Here is a 27,763-nt window from a genome sequence, read left to right as displayed (position 1 = left end):
TATCCAGGTCTGTACCCAAACAATTCGAGCTTCTACTTTTAAAAATCCACCTTTCCAGAAACATGTCTCTCACCGTTGCCGCTTGCTATAGACCACCCTCTGCCGACACCATTAGTGAATTGATTGCCCCCCATCTATCTTCAGAGCTCGTGCTGCTAGGTGACCTAAACTGGGACATGCTTAACACCCCAGCCATCCTTTAATCTAAACTTGATGCCCTCAATCTCACACAAATTATCAATGAACCTACCAGGTACAACCCCAAATCCATAAACACGGGCACCCTCATAGATATCATTCTAACCAACTTGCCCTCCAAATACACCTCTGCTGTTTTCAACCAAGATCTCAGCGATCTCTCATTGCCTGCATCCGCAATGGGTCTGCGGTCAAACGACCACCCCTCATCACTGTCAAACGCTCCCTAAAACACTTCATCGAGCAGGCCTTTCTAATCGACCTGGCCCGGGTATCCTGGAAGGATATTGACCTCATCCAGTCAGTAGAGGATGCCTGGTTATTCTTTAAAAGTGCCTTCCTCACCATCTTAATAAATAAGCATGCCCCATTCAAAAAATGTAGAACCAGGAACAGATATAGCCTTTGGTTCACTCCAGACCTAACTGCCCTTGACCAGCACAAAAACATCCTGTGGCGTTCTGCATTAGCATCGAATAGCCCCCGTGATATGCAACTTTCAAGGATGTTAGGAACCAATATACACAGGCAGTTAGGAAAGCTAAGGCTAGCTTTTTCAAGCAGAAATTTGCATCCTGAAGCACAACCTCAAAAAGGTTCTGGGACACTGTAAAGTCCATGGAGAATAAGAGCATCTCCTCCCAGCTGCCCACTGCACTGAGGCTAGGAAACATTGTCACCACCGATAAATCCACTATAATTGAGAATTTCAATAAGCATTTTTCTACGGCTAACCATGCTTTCCACCTGGCTACCCCTACCCCGGTCAACTGCCCTGCACCCCCCACAGGAACTCGCACAAGCCTCCCCATTTCTCCATACAAATCAGCCAGGCTAGACAATCTGGACCCTCTCTTTCTTTCTACAATTATCTGCTGAAATTGTTGCAACCCCTATTACTAGCCTGTTCAACCTCTCTTTCGTATCGTCTGAGATTCCCAAAGATTGGAAAGCTGCCGCGATCATCCCTCTCTTCAAAGGGGGAGACACTCTAGACCCAAACTGCTACAGACCTATATCTATCCTACCCTGCCTTTCTAAGGTCTTCGAAAGCCAAGTTAACAAACAGATTACCGACCATTTCGAATCCCACCGTACCTTCTCCGCTATGCGATCTGGTTTCAGAGCTGGACATGGGTGCACCTCAGCCACGCTCAAGGTCCTAAATGATATCATAACCGCCATCGATAAGAGACATTACTGTGCAGCCGTATTCATCGACCAAGCCAAGGCTTTCGACTTTGTCAATCACCACATTCTTATCGGCAGACTCAACAACCTTGGTTTCTCAAATGACTGCCTCGCCTGGTTCACCAACTACTTCTCAGACAGAGTTCAGTGTGTCAAATCGGACGGCCTGTTGTCCGGACTATTGGCAGTCTCCATGGGGGTGCCACAGGGTTCAATTCTCGGGCCGACTCTCTTCTCTCCGTATACATCAATGATGTCGCTCTTGCTGCTGGTGATTCTCTGATCCACCTCTACGCAGACGACACCATTCTGTATACTTCTGGCCCTTCTTTGGACACTGTGTTAACTAACCTCCAGACGAGCTTCAATGCCATACAACTCTACTTCCGTGGCCTCCATCTGCTCTTAAATTCAAGTAAAACTAAATGCATGCTCTTCAACCGATCGCTGCCCGCACTTGCCCACCCGTCCAGCATCATTACTCTGGACGGTTCTGACTTAGAATATGTGGACAACTACAAATACCTAGGTGTCTGGCTAGACTCACATTAAGCATCTCCAATCCAAAATTAAATCTAGAATCGGCTTCCTATTTCACAACAAAGCATCCTTCACTCATGCTGCCAAACATACCCCCGTAAAACTGACCATCCTACCGATCCTCGACTTCGGCGCTGTCATCTACAAAATAGCCTCCAACACTCTACTCAACAAATTGGATGCAGTCTATCACAGTGCCATCCGTTTTGTCACTAAAGCCCCATATACTACCCACCATTGCGACCTGTACGCTCTCGTTGGCTGGTCCTCGCTTCATACTCATCGCCAAACCCACTGGCTCCAGGTCATCTACAAGTCTTTGCTAGGTAAAGCCCCGCCTTATCTCAGCTCACTAGTCACCATAGCAGCACCCACCCGTAGCACGCGCTCCAGCAGGTATATCTCACTGGTCACCCCCAAAGCCAATTCCTCCTTTTGCCGCCTTTCCTTCCAGTTCTCTGCTGCCAATGTCTGCAAAAATCACTGAAGCTGGAGACTCATATCTCCCTCACTAGCTTTAAGCACCAGCTGTCAGAGCATCTCACAGATCACTTTACCTGTACATAGCCCATCTGTAAATATCTCATCCAACTACCTCATCCCCATACTGTATTTATTTATTTATCTTGCTCCTTTGCACCCCAGTATCTCTACTTGCACATTCATCTTCTGCACATCTATCACTCCAGTGTTTAATTGGTATATTGTAATTACTTCGCCACCATGGCCTATTTATTTCCTTACCTCCGTTATCTTACCTCATTTGCACACACTGTATATAGACTTTCTACTGTATTATTGACTGTATGTTTGTTTATTCCATGTGTAACTCTGTGTTGTTGTATGTGTCGAACTGCTTTGCTTTATCTTGGCCAGGTCGTAGTTGTAAATGAGAACTTGTTCTTAACTAGGTTAAATAAGGGTGAAATAAATAAAAAGAATGGGGTCACAGAAACAAACCAATTTGAGCTAACGGATACTGTAAGGTAGCTATATTTTTGCAGTAAATGCTTGAAGTCAAGCGCAAGTCAGCTTGAGGGGTCCTTAAGAGCAGCGTCGGTGTGTGCAGGAGCAGTAATGGCACCAGGTCTCTGACTGAAAGGCTTATTTGAACAGTAATATTTACACAGTGAGAGCTAAAAATGAACATGAGAGGTGGCACACAAAGCGAGTGTAGACTGGATTGGAGGCTCAGTGTGTGTGTGTGTGTGTGTGTGTGTGTGTGTGTGTGTGCGTGTGCGTGTGCGTGTGCGTGTGCGCGTGCGTGCGTGCGCGCGTGCGTGCGTGCGTGTGTGTATGTAGGGTAGTTTTGGGAGTGTTTCAGTAAAATCTTGATGTATAGGATAGAAGTTATGTAGGTGCCCAATGGTTATGTGTATAGAAAGCTGATATGCCAATAGACTTTTGTAAACAGCAGTAAACTGAGCCAAACAATATTTCGTTTTTAAACCACCATTCCCTGTAGACCTCGAACTCAGATGAAACCAAAAGAGAACACATTTACATTATTTTTTTATTTTTTAAACTCTTGTAGAAAAAACCCCAGACTAAACAGATGTCAAATGAGTTTCCAGCTGTCCTGGTGCAAAAAAGCAGATACACTATATATACAAAAGTATGTGGACAGGCCTCAAAATTCACCTATTTCAGCCACACCTGTTGCTGACAGGCGTAGAAAATCAAGCACACAGCCATGCAATCTCCATAGACAATCATTGGCAGTGGCCTTACTGAATAGCTCAGAATAGCTCCTTAATGAATGGCCTTACTGAATAGCTCAGAGACTTTCAACTTGGCACCGTCATAGGATGTCACCTTTCCAACAAGTCAGTTTGTAACATTTCTGCCCTGCTAGAGCTGCCCCAGTCAACTGTAAGTGCTGTTATTGTGAAGTGGAAAGGGCTTGGAGCAACAACGGCTCAGCTGCGAAGTGGTAGGCCACACACTTACTACCCAGTTCCAAACTGCCTCTGGAAGCAACGTCAGCACAAGGACTGTTCGTCAGGAGGAGAAATGGGATTCCATGGCTAAGCAGCCGCACACAAGCCTAAGATCACCATGTGCAATGCCAAGCATCGGCTGGGGTGGTGTAAAGCTCGCCGCCATTGGACTCTGAAGCAGTGGAAACGCGCTCTCTGTAGTGATGAATCACGCTTCACCATCTGGCAGTCTGACGGACTAATCTGGGTTTGGTGAATGCCAGGAGAACGTTACAGTTGAAGTCGGAAGTTTACATACACTTAGGTTGGAGTCATTAAAACTCGTTTTTCAACCACTCCACACATTTCATGTAAACAAACTATAGTTTTGGCAAGTCGGTTAGGACATCTACTTTGTGCATGACACAAGTAATTTTTCCATCAATTGTTTACAGACAGATTATTTCACGTATAATTCATTGTATCACAATTCCAGTGGATCAGAAGTTTACATACACTAAGTTGACTGTGCCTTTAAACCAACTTGGAAAATTCTAGAAAATAATGTCATGGCTTTAGAAGCTTCTGATAGGCTAATTGACATAATTTGAGTCAATTGGAGGTGTACCTGTGGATGTATTTCAAGGCCTACCTTCAAACTCAGTGCTTCTTTGCTTGATATCATGGGGAAATCAAAAGAAATCAGCCAAGACCTCAGAAACAAATTGTAGACCTCCACAAGTCTTGTTCATCCTTGGGAGCAATTTCCAAACACCTGAAGGTACCACGCTCATCTGTACAAACAATAGTACACAAGTATAAACACCATGGGACGACGCAGCTGTCATACCGCTCAGGAAGGAGACGCGTTCTGTCTCCTAGAGATGAACGTACTTTGGTGCGAAAAGTGCAAATCAATCCCAGAACAACAGCAAAGGACCTTGTGAAGATGCTGGAGGAAACAGGTACAATTGTATTTATATCCACAGTAAAACGAGTCCTATATCGACATAACCTGAAAGGCCGCACAGCAAGGAAGAATCCACTGCTCCAAAACCGCCATAAGAAAGCCAGACTACGGTTTGCAACTGCACATGGGGACAAAGATCGTACTTTTTGGGGAAATGTCCTCTGGTCTGATGAAACAAAAATAGAACTGTTTGGCCATAATGACCATTGTTATGTTTGGAGGAAAAAGGGGGAGGCTTGCAAGCCGAAGAACACCATCCCAACCGTGAAGCACGGGGGTGGCAGCATCATGTTGTGGGGGTGCTTTGCTGCAGGAAATAGATGGCATCATGAGGCGGGAAAATGATGTGGATATATTGAAGCAACATCTCCAGACATCAGCCAGTAAGTTAAATCTTGGTCGCAAATGGGTCTTCCAAATGGGCAATGACCCCAAGCATACTTCCAAAGCTGTGGCAAAATGGCTTAAGGACAACAAAGTCAAGTTATTGGAGTGGCCATCACAAAGCGCTGATCTCAATCCTATAGAAAATTTGTGGGCAGAACTGAAAAAGTGTGTGCGAGCAAGGAGGCCTACAAACCTGACTCAGTTACACCAGCTCTGTCAGGAGGAATGGGCCAAAATTCACCAAACGTATTGTGGGAAGCTTGTGGAAGGCTACCTGAAACGTTTGACCTAAGTTAAACAATTTAAAGGCAATGCTACCAAATACTAATTGAGTGTATGTAAACTTCTGACCCACTGGGAATGTGATGAGAGAAATAACAGCTGAAATAAATCATTCTCTCCACTATTATTCTGACATTTCACATTCTTAAAATAAAGTGCTGATCCTAACTGACCTAAGACATGGAATTTTTACTAGGATTAAATGTCAGGAATTGTGAAAAACTGACTTTAAATGTATTTGGCTGAGGTGTATGTAAACTTCCGACTTCAACTGTATCTGCCCGAATTCATTGTGTAAAGTTTGGTGGAGGAGGAATAATGGTGGAGGAGGAATAATGGTCTGGTGCTGTTTTTCATGGTTTGGGTTATGCCCCTTAGTTCCAGTGAAGGGAAATCTTAACACTACAGCATAGAATGACATTCTAGGCGATTCTGTGCTTCCAAATTTGTGGTAACAGTTTGGGGAAGGACCTTTCCTGTTTCTGCATGACAATGCACTAAGCGAGGTGTTGAAGAACTTGACTGACCTGCACAGGAGAATTCTCATCAGCCCTGCACTGAGCCCTGACCTCAACCCCATCGAAAACCTTTGGAATGAATTGGAATGCCGATTGCGAGCCAGGCCTAATTGCACAACATCAGTGCCCACCTCACTAATGCTCTTGTGCCTGAATGGAAGCAAGTCCCTGCAGCAATGCTCCAACATCTAGAGGAAAGCCTTCCCAGAAGAGTGGAGGCTGTTATAGCAGCAATGGGGGGAACAACTCCATATGAATGCCCCGAAAGAGATGTTCGACGAGCAGGTGTCCACATACTTTTGGTCATGTAGTGCATCTCTAGCTTAAACAGACGGATTTTGATGGGGATTTATTTATTATGTAAATTTGATTTCCGTGGGGCCGTGGAAATTGTAGGCTAAGGGTTAAAGGAAAGAAGGGAGGGGTGGAGAAGGAGAGAGTTCAGAGCGAGAGAGAGAGAGACCAACCGATTGAGCAAGAGAGAAAAGAGGCTAGAGAAAGATTGAGGGGCTAATGTAAGACTGAGGAAAGAACCCAGTGAGAGAGACCAGAGAGAGAGAGAGGAAAGACTCCAGAGCCCAGAGAGAGAGCAGGGTAGAGGGACAGGCCCTAAGATGGAGGTCTTCCTCCCAGGACGTGACAGGCTGTTGGCTGTAGGATGATCAGGAAGGCCTTGGCAGGCCAACAAAGACAGCCCTTCAGCTGCAGGGTGTACTTTTTCAGGCCCCAGCATCCCCTTTGGCAGCGGCACAGAGAGTGCTGGCGTGCAGAGGCCCCAGAGACGGACGGACGGACGTGAAAGAAAAGGCCTTCTCGGCTCCCTGTTATTTACTCAGGCTGACGAGGACCTGGCCATTTCTTGTCTGGGTGAAGGAGGGGAAAAACAGGAGGGTCTCTATCTCTTAGGTCTCCTGGGGTTGAACAGTGCTTTCATCTGCCGTTGTTCACACACTTGTCTTGACGGTCGTGTGTGTGTTACCTGAGCTGTTGACCTCAAGCACCATGGTGATATATGATGGCCACCCTCCGTTATGAGATATGGTCAAATATGTTGTGTAGTAAACACAAGTTATCTCAAAAGTACTAGCTTCGAGGAGTCAGTAACCACCTGTTTGTCGAAAGCCATATCAGTGGGCCTTTTGAATGGTACACCAACGTCCTTTCAGAACGAGACAACGCATTAGTGAGAATAAGAACAGTACAGAGAAAGCAGCGTAGATATGATTCAGAAGACATTGGAGAACACGTGTACGATTAACAATACTGTACTCACATGTCCAATGTCAACACAGCTGTAATGTCTACACACAGATCATTAATTCACTTGTGTTAATCAACAATGATGCACCATGAGAATGTTAATTCAATTAGGCGTTGGACAGTTCAACTCAAATGATGACCCACTTGTATAATCCTTGTGTACATTACTCATGACTCCCGCTCCCCCGCTGTTTGGTATGTCTGTTGACTAATGTATGCAGCTCAGTGTAATAAAGACATTATATACATTGTATAAATGAACTAAACAAAGAACGGAGGAGGCAGCCTTGACAGCATCGCAATGTCTGCCGGCCGTGCCATCATCATTTAAGACAAGCAGGATTTAATGAAATATATATTTCCTGTATCTGGCTATGTGTTTGTTTGTTTTGGTGTTGTCTCCGAGCCAACATGTTTGACTGTAAGGCATTGGTTAGGGTCATTTCTCTCTGCTCTGCTGTCTACTCCTACCCTGGGAGTGTGTGTGTGTGTGTGTGTGTGTGTGTGTGTGTGTGTGTGTGTGTGTGTGTGTGTGCGTGTGCGTGTGCGTGTGCGTGTGTGTGTATGTGTGTGTGGAGGAGGGCATTCCACTGACTCACCCATCCTCCCTCCAACCAGAAAAAAACAACATGGATGAACTACATAAAGAAAGAAGATAAATCAGGCAAGGTTTGGTTTGCTGCTCCTTGGGTTTGACTCAGAGCTTGTGCAAAGTGGGCAGTGTGCCAGGGACAGGGGGTGAAGGGGGGTCGGAGGTGGGAGGTAGGCAGGCCGTCCTCAATGTGCTGCTTTCAGCAGTTTGGAGGGGCAGGGGAATAACCTCCGACCCCATCTGTTTCCTGAAGATAGGCCCTGACGGGTGTAAGTACTCAGTGAGGGCATGTTATCCTGACTAAGGGCAGATCTCTCTCCCCAGCAAAAACAACAGAATGGGAGGGAGGGAAGGGGGGTGGGGGTGGGGGGGAGAGAAAGACTTATTCGTCAGCTAAAAGATAGCATGGTGAAGGGGAAGGTTGGATCCTGGAATGATCAGGGCTTTATGCTTTTCCTTTGTCCATCCCATGAATCTGTGCAGTTTCCTCTTGTTTTTCCCGTTCCAAGTTTTGGCCTTTTGACTTTGGCTTTCTTTCCGAAGGGGTTGGAATTACGTTGTTTTATTTAAATAAGGAAGTTCACAGCACTTAGAATTCGGCAGAGGGAAGAAGTGGTCCATCACCTTTTGAACCTGCTGGAAACTGGTTTTCTGCATTTTCCATTTTATATCACACTGTGTTCTGTATTCCGCACCATTGGAATGTCAATGAATAACCGATTGTGATAAAGAGACAGTAAATGAAAGATAAAAACGATGGCACGTACTTCACTGCACCTGCTTGTCCTTGGGTGAAGTATTTATCCTCCCCGTGCTCCGCCCATCTCTCTCTCGCTCTCTCTCTCTCTGACCTCACCCTAACCCTACACAGTGCCCCTAAAGCACCGGCTGCCTTATGGCTCCATTCAGCCAGTGTTCACTCAGCTGAGCCAATATTCTATAATCTAATATCCATAGACTAATTGTCAGAACAGACCGCTTCTCCCTTACAAAGTCATTCGTTTGCGGTCGTGACGAGAGTGCTATTCTTACGTATGTGTCGACAGTGTGTTTGAATTACTGTGCATTTATTTGTTTAAATTCTCCCTTAAAATGTTCTAAGATGTGGACTTTTGTTTTCTTCTCTCCCTTGACATAAGGTCATTTTAAAGTCTATTTCTTCTAAACTATTCAGGTAATTTTTTAAGAATAATAGAAATTGTCTAATTTACCTGCTGTGGGGGTTACTTCTGGAAGCTCCCCATTGCCTTGTGTTGGGGATTAAATGTCAGAGAGATTTTAAGTCACAGCGGGCTAAGCCATTACATGGCCACATACAAGGTTAATTGTGGTAAAATAATTTACATTTTTCTTTCCTTACCTGTAATTACACTTTGAATAGCAGGTTGAAGTGTAGGTTTTTAGATAATTCATAAGGCGAGGAATTGTTACCTCTGAGAGGCAAGCATAATGCAGTAGCAAGAGAAAAAATGTCCAAGTAACAAAGGAATGTAAATTCATACTTAGCTACCTTACAATTACCATACTGACTAATGCCACAGCAGCCCACCTTTACTATTTAACAGAGCTGAGACAAATGACTTCCTAATGAAATCTGACAAAACACCTTCTCTCTTTCTCCCTCTCCCTCTTGTTCCTCATTTTCGCCTTCTTCTATCTCTTATGCTCTCTCTCTTATGCTCTCTGTCTCTCTCTATCTGTCTCTCTATCTCTCTCTCTCTATCTCTCTCTCTCTATCTCTCTCTCTTTGTATCTCTGTATCTCTGTACAGATGGTGTTGATCTCGAGGATGATCCTTCCTGTTCTTGGCCTGCATCATCTCCATCCAGTAAAGACCAGACTTCCCCCGGCCACTGTGAAGACTATGATTTTGGCGAGGATGAAGGGGGCCCCGGCCTGCCGTACCCGTGCCAGTTCTGCGACAAGTCCTTCAGCCGTCTGAGCTTCCTGAAGCGCCACGAGCAGAGCCACGGTGACAAGCTCCCCTTCAGCTGCACCTTCTGCAGCCGCCTGTTCAAGCACAAGCGTAGCCGCGACCGCCACGTCAAGCTGCACACCGGCGACAAAAAGTACCACTGTGGCGAGTGCGACTCGGCCTTCTCACGCAGCGACCACCTCAAGATCCATATGAAGACCCACGCCTCCAACAAGCCCCACAAGTGCCCTGTGTGCCGCCGGGGCTTTCTCTCCTCCAGCTCCCTCCATGGACACATGCAGGTCCACGAGCGGGGCAAAGACGGTAGTGGCGGGGGGCCAGGCAGCGGCCTCTCCAGGGAGGAGTGGAAGCTGAAGGAGACGAGGAAGTGCAGCCGCTGCGAGGAGGGTTTTGATGTCCCTGAGGAGTTGCAAAGGCACATCGCCGAGTGCCACCCAGAGTGCTCTCCGTCGGAGGACGGGGGCCTGTGTGGCGCCTTGCAGTGCATCTATTGCCACGAGCCATTCAGCGACGAGGGTGTCCTGCTGACCCACATTGACCAGGCCCACAGCCGCGACCGCAAAGGTCACAACTGCGCCGTCTGCTCCGAGCACTTCCTCTCTGTGGAGGACCTGTATGCCCACATGGACGTCCACCAGCTCCCCGAATCCAGTAACCACAGCAACAGCCCATCCCTGCTCACTGTGGGCTACACCTCTGTCTCCAGCACCACCCCAGACTCCAACCTCTCCGTCGACAGCTCCACCATGGTGGAGGCAGCCCCGCCCATACCCAAGACCCGGGGGAGGAGAAAGAGGGCCGCCCAGCACACCTCACACGACATTGGGGGCCGCTCGTCCAAGCAGCCCAAGATCTGCTACAGCTGTATATACTGCAACAAGCAGGTGTTCTCTAGCCTTGCCGTGCTTCAGATACACCTGCGGACCATGCACCTTGACAAACCCGAGCAGGCACACACCTGTCAGTTCTGCCTAGAGGTGCTTCCCTCCCTGTTCAACCTGAACGAGCACCTGAAGCAGGTGCACAATGCCGAGGACCATGTCACCCTGCTGGGCAGCCTGCCTGACACCCTGCTTCAGTGTAATTTCTGCACCGAGGTTTTAAGTGACCTCAACGCTCTTCAAGAACACATCCGCTGCTCCCACGGCTTCCCCAGCCCCGTGGCCAAGGAGAGTAACGCCTTCTTCTGTCCCCAGTGCTTCATGGGGTTCCTGACTGAGGCCACCCTGGAGGAGCACGTCCGTCAGACCCACTGTGACGGGGGCAGCCTGCGTTTCGACTCCCCCCTAGAGGTGACTTCTAAGGAGCCCATTGTGGAGGTGTACTCCTGCTCCTACTGCACCAACTCGCCCATCTTCAACAGTGTTCTAAAGCTGAACAAGCACATCAAAGAAAACCACAAGAACATTCCTCTGGCGCTGAACTACATCAACAATGGAAAGAAGTCTCTGCGGACCCTCAGCCCTTCCTCACCCATATCGATTGATCAAACTTTCCTTCATGGTTCCTCCTCTCGCAGCAATCGTGGCACTAGCGAGTTCATCTGCAACCAGTGTGGGGCCAAGTACACCAGCCTGGACCTGTTCCAGACCCACCTGAAGACTCACCTGGATGGGATGCAGCCCCAACTCAACTGCCCCCAGTGCAACAAGGACTTCCCCAACCAGGAGTCCCTGCTGAAGCATGTGACGGTCCACTTTACCATCACCTCCACTTACTACATCTGTGAGAGCTGCGACAAGCAGTTCACCTCAGTGGACGACCTGCAGAAACACCTGCTGGACATGCACACATTCGTGTTCTTCCGCTGCACCCTCTGCCAGGAAGTGTTTGACTCCAAGGTGTCCACCCAGCTCCACCTGGCCGTCAAGCACAGCAATGAGAAGAAGGTGTACCGCTGCACCTCCTGCAACTGGGACTTCAGGCACGAGGCCGACCTGCAGCTGCATGTCAAGCACAGCCACCTGGAGAACCAGGGCCGGGCCCACCGCTGCATCTTCTGCGGGGAGTCCTTCGGCACGGAGGTGGAGCTGCAGTGCCACATCACCACCCACAGCAAGAAGTATAACTGCCGCTTCTGCAGCAAGGCCTTCCACGCCATCGTACTTCTGGAAAAGCACCTGAGGGAAAAGCACTGTGTGTTCGAGGGCAAGGCCCAGAACTGTGGTGCGAATGGATCCACCACCGGAGGAGCGGACCACCACCCGGCGGCCAAGGATGACGCAGAGCTACAGGGTCTCCTGTCCAACAGCCATGGTGCAGGAGCGGCAGGATCAGGAGGCGTGTTGGAGTCCCCAAACAACCACGATGGGAGTGAAGAGGAAGTGGACACCGCTGACCCCTTGTTTGGGTGTGACATCTGCGGGGCGTCATACACCATGGACTCACTCCTCACCAACCACCAGTTCCGAGACCACAACATCCGCCCGGGCGAGAGCGCCATGGCGAAGAGGAAGTCGGACATGATCAAGGGCACCCACAAGTGTAACGTCTGCCAGCGCACCTTCTTTTCAGAGGCAGGTCTGAGGGAACACATGCAGACCCACCTGGGCCCCGTTAAGCACTACATGTGTCCCATCTGCGGAGAGCGTTTCCCCTCGCTGCTCACATTGACCGAGCACAAGGTCACCCACAGCAAGAGCCTAGACACGGGCAGTTGCCGCATATGCAAGATGCCCCTGCAGAGCGAGGAGGACTTCATGGAGCACTGCCAGATGCACCCCGACCTGCGGAACTCCCTGACGGGCTTCCGCTGTGTGGTATGCATGCAGACCGTCACCTCCACCCTGGAGCTCAAGATCCACGGCACCTTCCACATGCAGAAGACAGGCACCATGTCCACCAACCACCCCATTGGCCGCACCACCAATCTCGCCTCCCACCACCACAACCAGCATCACCACCAACAACACCACCAGGCCAACCAGAAACTCTTCAAGTGTGCCTCGTGCCTGAAGGAGTTCCGCTCCAAATCTGACCTGGTGAAGCTGGACATCAACGGGCTGCCTTACGGGCTGTGTGCCGCATGTGTCAGCGCCGCCGGCTCAAAGAGCTCCAGCCCCACGGTGATGAATGGAGGCAGGCAGCAGCAGCAGGGAGGGGGAGGAGCCACGACCCCAGCCATGCCTGTAACAGCATGGACTGCTCAGACGGAGAGACTCAGCCCCAGAGAGGGGAAAGGCAAGCCGCCCCATTCATCGTCTTCGCCCTCCTCCTCTATCTCCTCGACCGCCACCAAGACGCGGTGCACCAGCTGCAACGTGAAGTTTGAGTCGGAGGCTGAGCTGCAGAACCACGTCCAGACAGTGCACAGGGAGCAGGGAGGGGACAGCAACAGCGGGCATCTCAGGACCCCACAAGTCTCCCCCATGCCCAGGGCCAGCCCCTCACAGACTGAGGAGGTGAGAGAACTTAATACAATGGAGATGAACACAATGAGCCAGTTTCCCGGACAGAGATTAAGCCTAGTCCTAGACTATAAAGCTATTTCAATGGAGATTCTTAATTGACGATGCCTTTTAGTCCAGGACTAGGCTTAACATGTGTCTGGGAAACCCATATATTATTTAACTAATGTGTTAGAAAATGGCCAAATTAGAAAAGTATCCAAGTTTTTAGGTTGTCCAGTCAGCTTGTTGATTAACCACACACATTAGTTATAGGATCTCTAGCCAAAGAAGTGCTCAGTAAGTCCTCAGAGTGCTCAGTAAGAATGTGAAATTGATGTACTCTAAAACCATGTGTCCTTGGGTTGTCCTTTTCTCTTGGTTTCTTGCTTAGAAGAAGACCTACCAGTGCATCAAGTGTCAGATGGTCTTCTACAGCGAATGGGACATTCAGGTCCACGTGGCCAACCACATGCTAGGTAAGAGAGGTTACTCAGTTCTTATTTTCTCTCTATGTTTATGGTCACTTTTTTTTAGGAACTGTCTCAAGTAGTCAAACAAAGGAATATCTGTTCAATATGTTGTTTAACTATTCAACATATTTCCCCAAGATATTACATTTATATTACATTTTGGTCATTTAGCAGACGTTCTTATCCAGAGCATATTATTACACGTGGCTTTACATCTTTCACATTCTCCCTTTAGTATAGTACTAAATACACCCTTTGTTGTAGTACAAATAAGTACTGTTAGCATAACTATATAATATTCAATCCTCTATTTTGATACCTTGTGAACTGATGATGGTAGCCTCTGTGAAACACAAGCATGAACATGATGTGTGTGCCTACCCTTGATTTTCAGACATTTTGGTCTGTCAGTGCTGAAATGCCTGATCCTGTATGAAATGTATAAAAACCACAATGTAGCACAATTTGATGCATGTAGACTAAGTTCATCAGACAAGATTCTAGATACACTTGAATCAAATGTTATTCAACACATTATTATTCTGAAAGCTTGACAAAGAGTACACTCTTCTGTTCTATAATTCTCAAACGTCTTTACTTTTGGCGTTCATTTGTATGCAGGTAGAATAATTAGCAGAGAACACACAATTCAAAACCCAGGCTTCTTTCTTTCTAGCCTGAATTAAGTAGGCGTCTGAATTCCAGTCTCACCTTCCTTTATTCATTCATTTATTCATCTCGTTTGGCGGCTCTTTCATTACACTGCATTATCTGTTGTCTTCAGTGGGAGAGAGACTCATTGATCTGGAACCAACCCGCCTCTCTGTTTGGGATGCGCTCCTAGGCGCAGGTGAATTTAAACACGGCGGGCAATTCTATCAGGACCGCTGGGCAATTCTATCAGGAACACACTGTTTGTGCATAAACAATCACAGGCATGTGATTTGTGATTTTGATTTTGTGCTGTGTGTGTGTGTGTGCATGTGCGTGTGTTTGTCTGTGACTGAAAGTGTATAAATGTGTGGTTGGTTTGTATTCATCTGATCTGCTCTCTCTATGCTACTGGGGGTGCCTAATGCAACACCATGCTAGCACTAGTCCTTTCTCTATCAGAGGCTGGCATGGTGCACGCTGTTTTGGTACAAAACAACCCCCCTACTGGTTACTTTATGTCTTTCAGCCACACATACTATTCCCCCATAATGTTAGAATCCAAACAGTTTCAGAAAAAGAATGGATGGACGATTGGTTTATTGAAGGATGTCCTACTTTTCTGACTCTATTCAGAATAAATACCAATGTGCGATGGATCAAAATAAAATGTTGATTTATGGAATGTATGAAAAAATGATACACTTCAAATAGATCAAATTGAAATAGATATAACAATAAATGCTTAGTAATTGCCTTAACTTATGTTATTACACCAACATTGTTCGGAGGTGACCTTGGTTGGTTGTATATGCTGAGGAATGTCTCTCTCTGCTCTCCCTATCCAACAATGGGAGGGTTAAACCCGGAGCAGGCTGTTATTACCACAAAGCCAATTTGGCCCCAAAAAAACCCGAAAACCCCACCTTCCTCATTTAGAAAAAAACTCTAAATACCTTCTTTCTCTCTCCCTGAAAAAGGGACACTTTCTCCCTTTAATGGCCATCTGCACAGGACAGGGGAAACGGGGGTCTGGGGTCATCTCCGCTCAGCTGTCAGCGTTATTAGCCTAGGTAATGGAGCAGTCGCTGGATTCATAGGGGTGCTGTTTTCAACCCATGCCCCGCTCCACTCCTGCCCCCCTTCGCACTGGTGGCGCTTCACACTGATAACTCTATATATAGTGATGTGGCCTGACATACCACTATCGCTAAGTGTATGGAATAACAGGGCCCGAGAATTGTCTCACCGACCGAGACAGGACAATCTCAGCTGTCTATCTTTGTAATACAATAGTCTCCGAACGTAAGCCAAGTGCACTCTGTCTCCCCCTTCCTTCCTTCCTTCCTTCCCCTCTCTCCCCCATCCTAACCAAAAATCTAGCTTCCCTCTCTCCCCCATCCTAACCAAACAGCTAGCTTTCCCTCTCTTCCCCATCCTGACCAAAGTGGTAGCTAGCTAGTGGCCTCCTCGTTTATACATCTGCCAGCACATTTTGATGCATGGGTATTATACTCGGATGATGACAGACCAACCTCCTATTCTCCAACAGACAGAAAGCACAGCTCTGGTGCATTGCTACTCAACATTTAGCATGATATTCGGGGAAAAGGAAGTGGGGGGGTGACCGTGAATGGCTGTAGGAGGAGTGTGCACTACACTGCAGAGAAGCCCTAGCCTGGCTAAACCAGAATGAACCATTGTCCCCCATGTGAATGCCACATTCAGTCTGGTTTAACCAGGCTAGACCAGTCCTGGCCAAGTCCTGGAAACAGCCCCATGTGTCTTAAGATGGAGGCTGCAGCCTGCTAGGGCCCAGATGGATCAGTACACATTTGCTGTACAGCTGGTCGCTCTGTTTGGGGACCTGGTGTGATACTCCTATGGAGAAAAAAATGATATCGCCACCATCCAAGGAGCAATTTAATAGCAGCGCAGAAGACAGCTGGCCACTCTTTAGTTTAGAGTTTTTTTTTTGGCATGGCGCACTTACAGAATTGAGGGTGTCCGATTCATCTCCAGAGACAAACACATTTATACTGCTTTCAGCTGTTGTGGTCATCAACCCACAAATCCCTCATTTGTATCTTTTTTTGTGTAGGATGCTGATTAAGGCATTCCACATCTTCCACACAGACAAAATAACGGTGTGTGTCAGTCATCATCTGTTTAAGTTGAATGAGACAAAACTCTCTAACTGACATTTATTTTCCACTTACAGTGAGGGAAAAAAGTATTTGATCCCCTGCTGATTTTGTACGTTTGCCCACTGACAAAGAAATGATCAGTCTATAATTTTAATGGTAGGTTTATTTGAACAGTGAGAGACAGAATATCAACAAAAAAATCCAGAAAAACGCATGTCAAAAATGTTATGAATTGATTTGCATTTTAATGAGGGAAATAAGTATTTGACCCCTCTGCAAAACATGACTTAGTACTTGGTGGCAAAACCCTTGTTGGCAATCACAGAGGTCAGACGTTTCTTGTAGTTGGCCACCAGGTTTGCACACATCTCAGGAGGGATTTTGTCCCACTCCTCTTTGCAGATCTTCTTCAAGTCATTAAGGTTTCGAGGCTGACGTTTGGCAACTCGAACCTTCAGCTCCCTCCACAGATTTTCTATGGGATTAAGGTCTGGAGACTGGCTAGGCCACTCCAGGACCTTAATGTGCTTCTTCTTGAGCCACTCCTTTGTTGCCTTGGCCGTGTGTTTTGGGTCATTGTCATGCTGGAATACCCATCCACGACCCATTTTCAATACCCTGGCTGAGGGAAGGAGGTTTTCACCCAAGATTTGACGGTACATGGCCCCGTCCATCGTCCCTTTGATGCGGTGAAGTTGTCCTGTCCCTTTAGCAGAAAAACACCCCCAAAGCATAATGTTTCCACCTCCATGTTTGACGGTGGGGATGGTTTCTTGGGGTCATAGGCAGCATTCCTCCTCCTCCAAACACGGCAAGTTGGGTTGATGCCAAAGAACTCCATTTTGGTCTCATCTGACCACAACACGTTCACCCAGTTGTCCTCTGAATCATTCAGATGTTCATTGGCAAACTTCAGACGGGCATGTATATGTGCTTTCTTGAGCAGGGGGACCTTGCGGGCGCTGCAGGATTTCAGTCCTTCACGGCATAGTGTGTTACCAATTGTTTTCTTGATGACTATGGTCCCAGCTGCCTTGAGATCATTGACAAGATCCTCCTGTGTAGTTCTGGGCTGATTCCTCACCGTTCTCATGATCATTGCAACTCCACGAGGTGAGATCTTGCATGGAGCCCCAGGCTGAGGGAGATTGACAGTTCTTTTGTGTTTCTTCCATTTGCGAATAATCACAGAAACTGTTGTCACCTTCTCACCAAGCTGCTTGGCGATGGTCTTGTAGCCCATTCCAGCCTTGTGTAGGTCTACAATCTTGTCCCTGACATCCTTGGAGAGCTCTTTGGTCTTGGCCATGGTGGAGAGTTTGGAATCTGATTGATTGATTGCTTCTGTGGACAGGTATCTTTTATACAGGTAAGAAACTGAGATTAGGAGCACTCCCTTTAAGAGTGTGCTCCTAATCTCCGTTCGTTACCTGTATGAAAGACACCTGGGAGCCAGAAATCTTTTTGATTGAGAAGGGGTCAAATACTTATTTCCCTCATTAAAATGCAAATCAATTTATAACATTTTTGACATGCATTTTTCTGGATATTTTTGTTGTTATTCTGTCTCTCACTGTTCAAATAAACCTACCATTAAAATTATAGACTGATAATTTCTTTGTCAGTGGGCAAACGTACAAAATCAGCAGGGGATCAAATACTTTTTTCCCTCACTGTATATTGTTTGTTTTGAACTGTTTGCCTTTGAAGGTCTTTCATATGTCAGTTAAGCCTGTTGGGTTTTAACCAGCAGGCCATCACCTCTCCACAGAGCTTCACTTTAACCTCCTTGTGAACTCTGACATTTGGAAAATCATGGGGGGGACTTTTGACCCATTTATCCTGCACTTCCAAATAGCACTGTGTGGATTTCAGTGACCACTGACACGTTTGTAAAGCATGGGCACTGAGCATGGTGCTTAAAAGGTGAAAAAGGGTCCCCATTTTCACAGTTTTGATCCTTTCTTTTTACACTGGTCCAGCCCAAGTGGCTACTCCAGCCAAGGTGGCAAGGCTCAGAAGGACAATCATAAACAAACAAACCCTGGGCAGCACATTCCAGAAAGTGGTTTTGGGGTCACCTCTACCGGTTTTTGGGCTGGTGACAGGACAACGCTGAGCCTGCAGCCAAGTCAGGGAGGAGCCTTCTCCCTCTCACAGAGCGAAGCCGGTGGCCTGGTCAGCCTGGGCAGAGGGGGGTGGGGGACGGGGAGAGGGGGGAGAGGGAAAGGCACATTTGCTGTACAGCTGGCCGCTCAGTGTGAAGCAGGCACAGTGGGCCGTTACAGAGCTGGAGAGAGGAGGGTGAGGAGCATGAGGTCTCTAGCCCTCCTACAGTTTCTACCTCTCTCTGTTATCTCTCCGTCCCTGACTCTCCCTGACTCCGTTTTTCATACTAACCACCAATCTGGCAACCCGTACTGTGTTTGGCTTTTAGTGATGATAGGGTAAGCAGGGAAGTATAGCTGTATTTTAGCGTTAAAAACGTGTTTCTTTTTTTGTTCCATCCACCAATCTGGCAACCCGTACTGTGTTTGGCCTTTAGTGATGATAGAGTAAGCAGGGAAGTATAGCTGTATTTTAGAGTTAAAAAGCTTGTTTCTTTTTTCGTTCCATCCGCCAATCTGGCAACCCGTACTGTGTTTGGCTTTTAGTGATGATAGAGTAAGCAGGGAAGTATAGCAGTATTTGAGGCTAAAATGCTTGTTTTGTTGCATTCTAAAGGGCTGCAAATTACCCCTGACACATATCCTCCTTGTTTTGGGTCCCTGGAGCAGCTTGGGCAATGGTGTGTTGATTATGCCATCTCTGTCACTGTCTCTTCTTCACTGGTGGCAACACACTCACTCACTCGCTACTCCATTAAAGGACATTTCTTTTCATGGTGCGTAAAGAAATGTGATGGTTTTAGTGTTGTTTTCTCCCCCCAAATGTCCTGCCCTGAAATCCTCTTTTGATTTGCTTGTTATTACCACGAGACAGCATAACAATAAGATATAGCCTACCTGTGCTCTTCAGTAAATGAAAGTCATTCATAAGGCATATACACATTTAGTCTGTTAACAAACATAGTGGAACGAGCTTCTCATTTCACTCCTAGGGGGCTGGATCAGACTCCTAAACCCAATAGTAAACACAACACACCACAGCAACAGGAACTGGATCAATGTTATGAAATAAATAAGAGAACAGACCAGCCCCGCTCCGACCAGCCCAGACCAGCCACTGGAAACAAAAGGAAGCCATGCGTACTGTATACAGAGTAGACAGAGTGTGATTTCCTAGCCTGCTTTTTATTAATTGGTGATTAATAATAACGCCTCTCCGTTCGTTAGCACAGTCACCTCCCGTGCAGCCGAGTGTGCTGCTGCTAATATGCAATTAAGCGCACCTTCCTTCCCGTTACATTCTACCTCTCTGCCTAACTAATGTGGCGTCCACGAGTAGCATAGTGAAACAGGCTGCAAAGATACTGCCTACAGTATCTTTAGTTTCAACACATTCAATTGCACAGTTTTTACCTCATGGATTCTAGCTACTTCCTTGTAAAAAATAGTTACAAATGACTCCTTCAACTGAGAGACTGTCTGCATTAAAAACTTTTACGGCATTGCGGTAAAGGTACTATTCATGGAAAGGTATGTTTGTTGTAAAGCAGGGGTTCTTGACATCACCGTTGGGATGATCTGTTCCTAGGCCAGACAAGCTCAGTCTGATGTGGTCCTTATCAATAGATTTTCTTGACATTTCCCCACACCTCACAGACTAGGCCAACATGTGAGAAAATATGTGATGCTCCCACAGTTCATACGGTTTGTTTGCACAAGCTTTGAGCAAACAATGTCTGGACTGGTAGGCAGATGATTGGTAGGCAGATGTCAGGTCACCATGGTGATTTTATTTTGGCAAATCCTTTTGAGGAGATATGGTTGCAGTACTCTATCTCATTGTTATCACCTACACACAGCATACCATTTTCTCAACCTTTGCTTTTTGATATTTTGAAATCTAACCTCAGAATAGCATTATCTTATAATTAAAAACCTAATGAAGAATTTGGCTCTTGTAGCTCTAGCCCAGCTACCACGTAACATGGTTGCTCTGCCGACCTGGAATGAGCTCGAGGTAGAAAGCTCTTTCTTCCTGTTTTCCAATCCTGGCTTCTCTATGTTTTATTAATATACAGGAGGGATGTCTCCTTTAGAGTGTTAATGCCAACCCTTGTTCTGAAGTGCCCTATAAATACTGGATGATCGGAATTAACCTCTCCAGTCCTGTCCCTCCCTGGAGGTTCCGAGATGTCACCGAGGCCATCAGAGCATGCGCAGCACGGCCTGCCCCGGTCCGAGAGGGTTGCTAAGCAGTCAGACGGGGAGGGGGCTTATGGGAGCAGTGCAAACACAGCTCTGCCTTCGTAAAGGTCAACGGTGCAACCCACACCTCTCAAATCCCAGACCGGCGTCACATAGTGTGACCCAGACTCTAAGCGTGCCTGGAGAGAGATGCCTCCCTCCGGCCTGCATGGGGAGAATTACAGGGCCAACATTGTGTTGTGGTAGACTGACTTTGGCTTTAGAGGTTGTCACCACCAATGGTAGAGTCACTGATCTATCTATATCTGGATTATCTATGAACTCCTTCCCTGTTGGTGTCAGCTGGGAGAATATGCAGTAGTACATCCAGTTGAGAAGTAAGATAACATTTTAGCTGGAAAGCATTACAGAGAAAACATTCCAGTGGTAAAGCCATATCACAAGCAAGTTATGTGGCTATGAACCAACAACAAACAGCCAAAGATATACCCAATGAATCCACAAAGTTTTGAAACACTGTTTATGGCGCACAATTGGTGTTTCCAAAGTGCTGTGTAACGATTGACTGTTCTCATCAACGCTTGGTGTGTGAACGACAGACATGGGAGGAGAGGGGAGGGGGTAGAGCGTGAGCCCCTCAAAAGGCCCCCCAGCGTCAAAGCCTTAATAATCATGTGAGCGGCACTGGACTTCATTACCCTCCTGTTCGACAGGCGGAGTGCCAGCCTGGATCGCTGGCTGGCTGTGGCAAGGTCAACGTCGGAGGAAAAACCAGTTACTGTGTTACTCCGGAGCGGGAGCAGAACGGGAGTGGAGGAGAGGGGCTGCCATCTGTCAGCTCGGGCCTGCCATACCCGCAGAGCAAATGGACACGGGCGGCCAGAGGAGAGGCCACAGACACATCGAGCTAAACCCACCGAGCATAACACTGAGGCCTGGACGGACAGAGAGCCAGCCAAACGCAGAGCACAGAGATGGACCTTGATGCTGCAGCTAAACACAGGGACAGTGCAGGGACAGTTGTGTGTACATAGAGCTAGCTAGCGCCGTATAGTTGGCACTGGGTTCTGTGTGTTTATGTCTGTTTGTTTTTTAGTGTGAGTGCACTATTGGGCTCTGGCTGTTATGAGTCCAGATGGCAAAGTATTGAACACAAACATGATCTGTTGCAGTGTGTTGTTAGATTATAGTCATTCTTGACATTTTAGGTCTATTTGATAAAGACCTCCCTTTTCATGTTGTGGTCACTTGTCAGAGGAGAGAGGGTGTCATATTACATTTGTATTGTTGCCATTCAGAAGAGCTCTTCACATCTTTATACTGCCCCTACACTACTGTAGTAGTAACATATACCTTTGCCATGCTGTACTTCCTGACTTGTACAACAACAGCCCCATATGAATAGCAGTTTTACAAGCGTCATCCCTTCGTTCTCAGGCATTGGTGGTTGTGTTGTTTCTCCTTGCCTCACCCTGTACAGTACACTGGGTCTGTGGACGAAACAAACTGTGCATCTAGTCTAGGGAGCGACCCTCTCAGTGAAGACCTTTATGATGCCCTCTGGCCAACGTGGAGCGGAGTGAAGGAACCCTGTGGAATGTTCCAAAGCGCTCTCTAATAGGTTTCAGGTGCTGCGGGCCACAGGCCAGCCCCCCTTCCCCCCCCCCCTAACCCCCCTCCTGTGTCCCGTGTGAAAGCAGCCCTGCCTGCAACCATGCAGTGAAAGCATCGCCATTTCTCCTGTCAAGGAGACAGGTCAGACACATGAAAACGGACACCAATCATTTAGAGAGGAAATTGTCCCGTAGATTCTTACCCCCAGTTTCAGAGTCTTTGTCATTTTGACTTTCATTTAATTTGGTACCGTGTGTTATTCCTGTTGTTTGCCTGGGTGAAATGTTTCTTTAGCTTGTTTACTATACTCAGAATTATGCTACAGGCTACAAACAATTGCCATGTTCCCTTTAGATCAATAAAAAGGTGAGTGTGCAATTTCTTACAGTGGACTCTCCTTACCTGATCTCTTAACGTTGTAGATGAGGGGGAAACAGATCTGCACTTTTTCTCTCCAACTCTTCCCCTCCTCAGCTCCTCATCTTAGAAAGTTCCTCCTTGTTTCCCCTGTTCCGTTCTGTGACTGCAGCCCCCTCAGGCTCCATCGTCAACACACTCCGGAACACTGGGAGAGGAGATAGTCCTGGGCGATTCCTTTCTCATTAATGGAACTCACACAGGAACTCCCAGGATGAAAGCTGCATTACATATTACGCATTCATGTTGATATATCATTGCTAATACAGATACTCGACTCTGCTGAGGAGGAATTGTGTCGGCGTGGCGCAGATTTAGTCTGTATCATGGTTTTAATTTAGAGGATCCATTTCAGTTTCAGTTTTGTTATGAGGATAATGTGTGTACTGCATTCATCATCTGCATGGAATTGTTGAAATCTCATTTCTAATTGGCTTGAAGGGCATTCTAGAGCATGCATTGTTTCCGTTTAATGCACAGTATATCAGCACAGTATAATTCAATGGCAATAGTTAATTCTTACATGTTCTATGTTTGAGCTGCTTTTGAAAGCAAAAGTCGAATTGAAAATATTATTTGCATTGTATAATTGCAAGCTAGGACTGGTGGTTTGGTTAACTAAACTAGCAAGTCTGTTTGGTTACCAAGGCAACTACTTTGGCTATCTAGTAAACTTTCTTCCTACTTCAGTGGATGTTGAACACATTTCTACCTGCAAATGAACACATTTCTACCTGCAAATGTGTTAAATTATAGCCATGGTATAAAAGGGATAATGCAACTCTGTTGAAGGTTAGTTCCACTCCACGTGGAACACACCTTCCACGTCATTCGTTCTTTTCCATAGAACGCATAGCCCCTCGTTGATTATCCATTATTTACACGTTGAATTCTGTTACATTATCCCCGCCACAATAGATGTGCTCATCTTGTAATGCAAGACAGCAAGAGCATACAGTATAGTGATTTTGCCTTATCAACAGTAAAGTAAAGGCAAATTCTGTGCAAGATTCAGTGCTTTTTGGTTCATGAGCTTAGATTTATGGTTTTGTTAAATATTTTGTTAAAAAATATAATATAGTTGATCAGGAATTGTTTTTGTTGCCTTTGAATTTTTTATTGACACATTTATCTTTATATTAATTTATATGATTATAAAAACACAATATAGTCGACTCAGACATAGACATTTGTTATTGACACATAAAAATAAAATAAAAATCCACCTAGAGCAAGGCCGGGCATTAGTTAGTTAGACATTAGTGGTAGAATGTTCAGAGATGTTCTTCTCTGTTAATTCCTTTTGTCTTTCCATTTGTCCCATCGGCGCCTGGAGATGCCAACCTTAAGCCACTCTAGCTCTGATTAATCTTTAACATTTATAATTACTAATTAAGTTAGTAAGTTACTTTTAATGTAGTCCTCCTTCAAATGGGGAGCAGAGAGGACAACAGATCATTAGCTTCAATAATGAACGTGGATGAGACTATGATACAGAAGGTGAACAATGACAGTTATATTAAATGAGGTGGATGGAGGGTACATGGGAAACACTGTGAGGATGTAGTAGCTTCATGGATTGGGAAACTCTGGAAGACGATACTGTGGTTAAGTGGTGCCACAAAGTAGAAAGTCCAGTATAGAGTAAATAAACAATATTGAAATGAAAGGATTGTGAGAGAAAATGTGTTATTCTAGTTGGTAGACAAACTGTAAGCTGTTGTTGGTTGGGACTGCTGTTGTAATATATTCCGTGTGTCTTTTGTGCGTATACAGTGATTAAATATTGATCATAGGTGTCAAGTGTTTTGATAGATGTTACAGTTGCAGGGACTATGTTTTTGGAAAAAATCTCATCACTTTAGTCATTATCATGGTGGCTGTGCTGTGAGAGATAGTGCCCATTAAAAGAGTCATTTAATCTCCGTTTTTTTACCTTAACAACGACAATGATGCTAACCTGGCACTTCCCACAAGCCGGCCCACTTTGAGGAAGGTGCTTATGCCATAATGATTATTATCATTAAGAAGATATTAATGTGCTTAGTGCTTGTGACCCAGCTGCTCATCATGGCCTGAGCTCCCCATCGGTGGAGGGGAGAGGGGTCGCTGCCAATATGGACCCTGCACTGGGGCCACAGGGGCCACCGCCCACCTGTCTAGGGGCTCTCAGGGTCACCTAAGGTGACCAGTTTGGTTGTTAGTCGAACCTACTGTATGGCTACATTTGGTGGAAGTTATGGATTTGTGTTAGTGTGTTTATAGTACGTTTATACTGTATACTGTGTGATTAATAAAAACATCAACCAAATAATAGGTTGAAACATTTCTAAGGTCATAATGGTCATAATGACAGTTCTTAAACATCTCCCTCTTATACAATACTGGCGTACATATTCATTCTAACTCTGTTATTCTGATACGAGGGGAAATTTATGTTTTCCCTTAAGAGATTTATTCCACATAATTATACAGTGAATTTCCATGTTACTATTATCACCCACTTTCCAACAGTAGAGCAGTAATACTGCATTTTTGTGGAAATGATTTGTTTAATTTCTGACAAAATATGAAATATGACAAAAACAGGCAGTGTGACATTACCATATAAGAGCTTTCTCTTTTACTAATTTCCACAATGACAGTGAATTAACGAAGTGTGCGAACGTCATACTGTAGTTGCAGTAACCGAGGAGTAGGAGAAACATGCTCTATGTCTATGACAACTGTGAGTGGGTCATGATTTACATATCGCTGGTAGATGGGGAGGTTGGAGGACTCCTACTCTGTTAGAGTAGCTCAGTGCAGTGTGTTGTGGTCGTCACGGAGACAGTGTATGTGGAGCTAGCTGTAGGCTGTCTGGCTCGCTCTCCTTCTTTCCCAGTTTCAAATTGCTGCTTCATTAGGACTTGGAAGAGAATCCCGTGGTTAGATTTAATCAAACGAATCGCTATGGCAGACTCACACAATCAATCACAATCCTTATCCAATATGTTACATTCTGTAACTACCATGTTGGCTTGGAGAAAAGTCAATTACAACACTCTCCTCTTTCTCTTTCTGTTACTTTTCTGTGGTATTATGATTGTTTTGCTGTTATTACATTATGCATACATGTGGACTTTGCATCTAGTTTATGCAGTTTTTCATGTCATAGTTATTGTATGACACACACACACACACACTTACTTCTTGTACATTATGATATGCCCTATCTATAAGAAGCAAATGAACTGTTAATGTACATTTAGCGCTTGTATTTGTATCCCCATTAGCTGCAGCCAAGGCATTCTTCCTGAGATCCGGCCAAATTAAGGCAGTTATGCAATTTTAAAAACATTACAATACATTCACAACAGATTTCACAACACATTAAGTGTGTGCCCTCAGGCCCCTACTCTACTACCACATATCTACAACGCAAAATCCATGTGTACGCTTGTGCCACTCAATAGTGCTTCTCTGTCTCAGAGTAGTGGTGAATTCTAGGATCCGTCCAAATTTCTCTCTCCTTTTAAATTATTTGCTTTCTTAGTTTGGCTCCCTGGATGTTATATTCACCCTATAGCATCCCTTTAGCACACACATGCACACGCACACACACACACACACACACACACACACACACACACACACACACACACACACACACACACACACACACACACACACACACACACACACACACACACCGTCATTGTAAGCCGTCATTGTAAATAATAATTTGTTCTTAATTGACCTGCCTGGTAAAATAAAGGCTAAAAACACACACTCTCTCACAGACACACACACACAAACACACACACTTGGTTGGGTAGGGCCACAACTGCTGTTCTTCCTTTCTCTCACGGTGCGGTGTGGTGCAGAGCAGTGCGGTCCCAAAGTGGCTCCTCGGGCTCGGCTGCCAGTTGTTTGCCAGCGTCTCCGGGTGGAATTCATTCAAATTAAAGCGTCAGAATGAGGCCCAGGTCCCAGAATGCCGTGTCCCACTCCTTCATCAGCATTCCGCCGATGAGAGTAATTAAAGCCGAAATTAATTCTGCTGTAAGCAGAGGAGCCACAGAATAACTGATATTAGAGGCTGGATGATGAATGCTTGGCATCAAGGGAGGTCTCAGGGGATAGAAGGGGAAAATTCACAGATCTCTCTGTCTCTCTTCCTCTCTCTCTCTTTCTTTCTCTCTCCCGTCTCTCTCTGTCTTGTTCCCTTCCCCTTTCTCTCTCTTTCTATGTTTCCATCTTTCTCTGTGTTTGCCCTGTCTACTTTTCTGGCCACTCTTTTCATCTCTTTCACTGTGTTCCCTCTCTTTTTGTATTCCTTCCTCATTCTTCCCCTCTCCTTTTATCCTCGGGATCACAGTTTTGTCATGACAGGGCTCTGCTAAAGATTGCTATGCGCATACAAGCCAGAATGTGGAATTGAGATCCCATAGAGATCTCTTCATTAGGCTGCCTCTACCAGCCCAGATGAAAAATAGATGTTATGGAGAGTCATTTCCTGGTCTCTTGGCATTGTGACATGACATTGTACCCTCTTAGCATTTGTCACCTTGAATGTTAGTGTTGAGTGAAGCTGCAAATGCTGGCAGATTATAACAGGTGACGCTAAGAGCGGTAATGGAGAATGTGTACTGGTAAGGCTGTAGCCATAATGTTATCAGTAGAGACAAAATTCAGAATTTGCACTACTTCATCATGTATCTGTTCTCTTTTTTATGTCTTTTACATCTACAATCCAGGTGATGATTATTTAAAAAAATGTATGATCCAAAATGTATTTTGGTTGGTCTATTTAGGTATAGAATCGCAATGTTTATACCGTAGAAAAATACAGCCTCTTCTTGAAGATCTTATTTTCTAGGCACAGTTTGATATTGAAGCCAGACGCTTTCAAGATGATGTGATATTTTAGCCAGTATGATTCAATGATCCCCCATGCCCCCTGACACTTTATTTTTGGAATAGCCTG

The 27,763-nt window shown here is 45.9% G+C and overlaps 1 protein-coding gene across 6 annotated transcripts in view; it reads left to right on the top strand.

The window, feature by feature from the left end:
* Window positions 1-27,763, top strand: part of LOC139560406 (zinc finger protein 521-like) — a 159,659-nt gene that overhangs the window by 67,963 nt on the left and 63,933 nt on the right. For 5 of the 6 annotated variants that reach the window (XM_071377143.1, XM_071377142.1, XM_071377139.1 and 2 more), the window contains exons 4-5: window positions 9,629-13,194; window positions 13,574-13,658. In XM_071377143.1, coding sequence (XP_071233244.1) covers window positions 9,985-13,194; window positions 13,574-13,658 — 3,295 coding nt within the window. In that variant the 5' untranslated portion in view covers window positions 9,629-9,984. The remainder of the gene's footprint in view (window positions 1-9,628; window positions 13,195-13,573; window positions 13,659-27,763) is intronic. The other variant, XM_071377140.1, reaches the window with a different exon arrangement.

This window comes from Salvelinus alpinus, chromosome 30 (genome assembly GCF_045679555.1).
Source record: "Salvelinus alpinus chromosome 30, SLU_Salpinus.1, whole genome shotgun sequence".
Lineage (NCBI taxonomy): Eukaryota > Metazoa > Chordata > Actinopteri > Salmoniformes > Salmonidae > Salvelinus > Salvelinus alpinus.
This window is presented reverse-complemented; position numbering and strand designations above follow the sequence as displayed.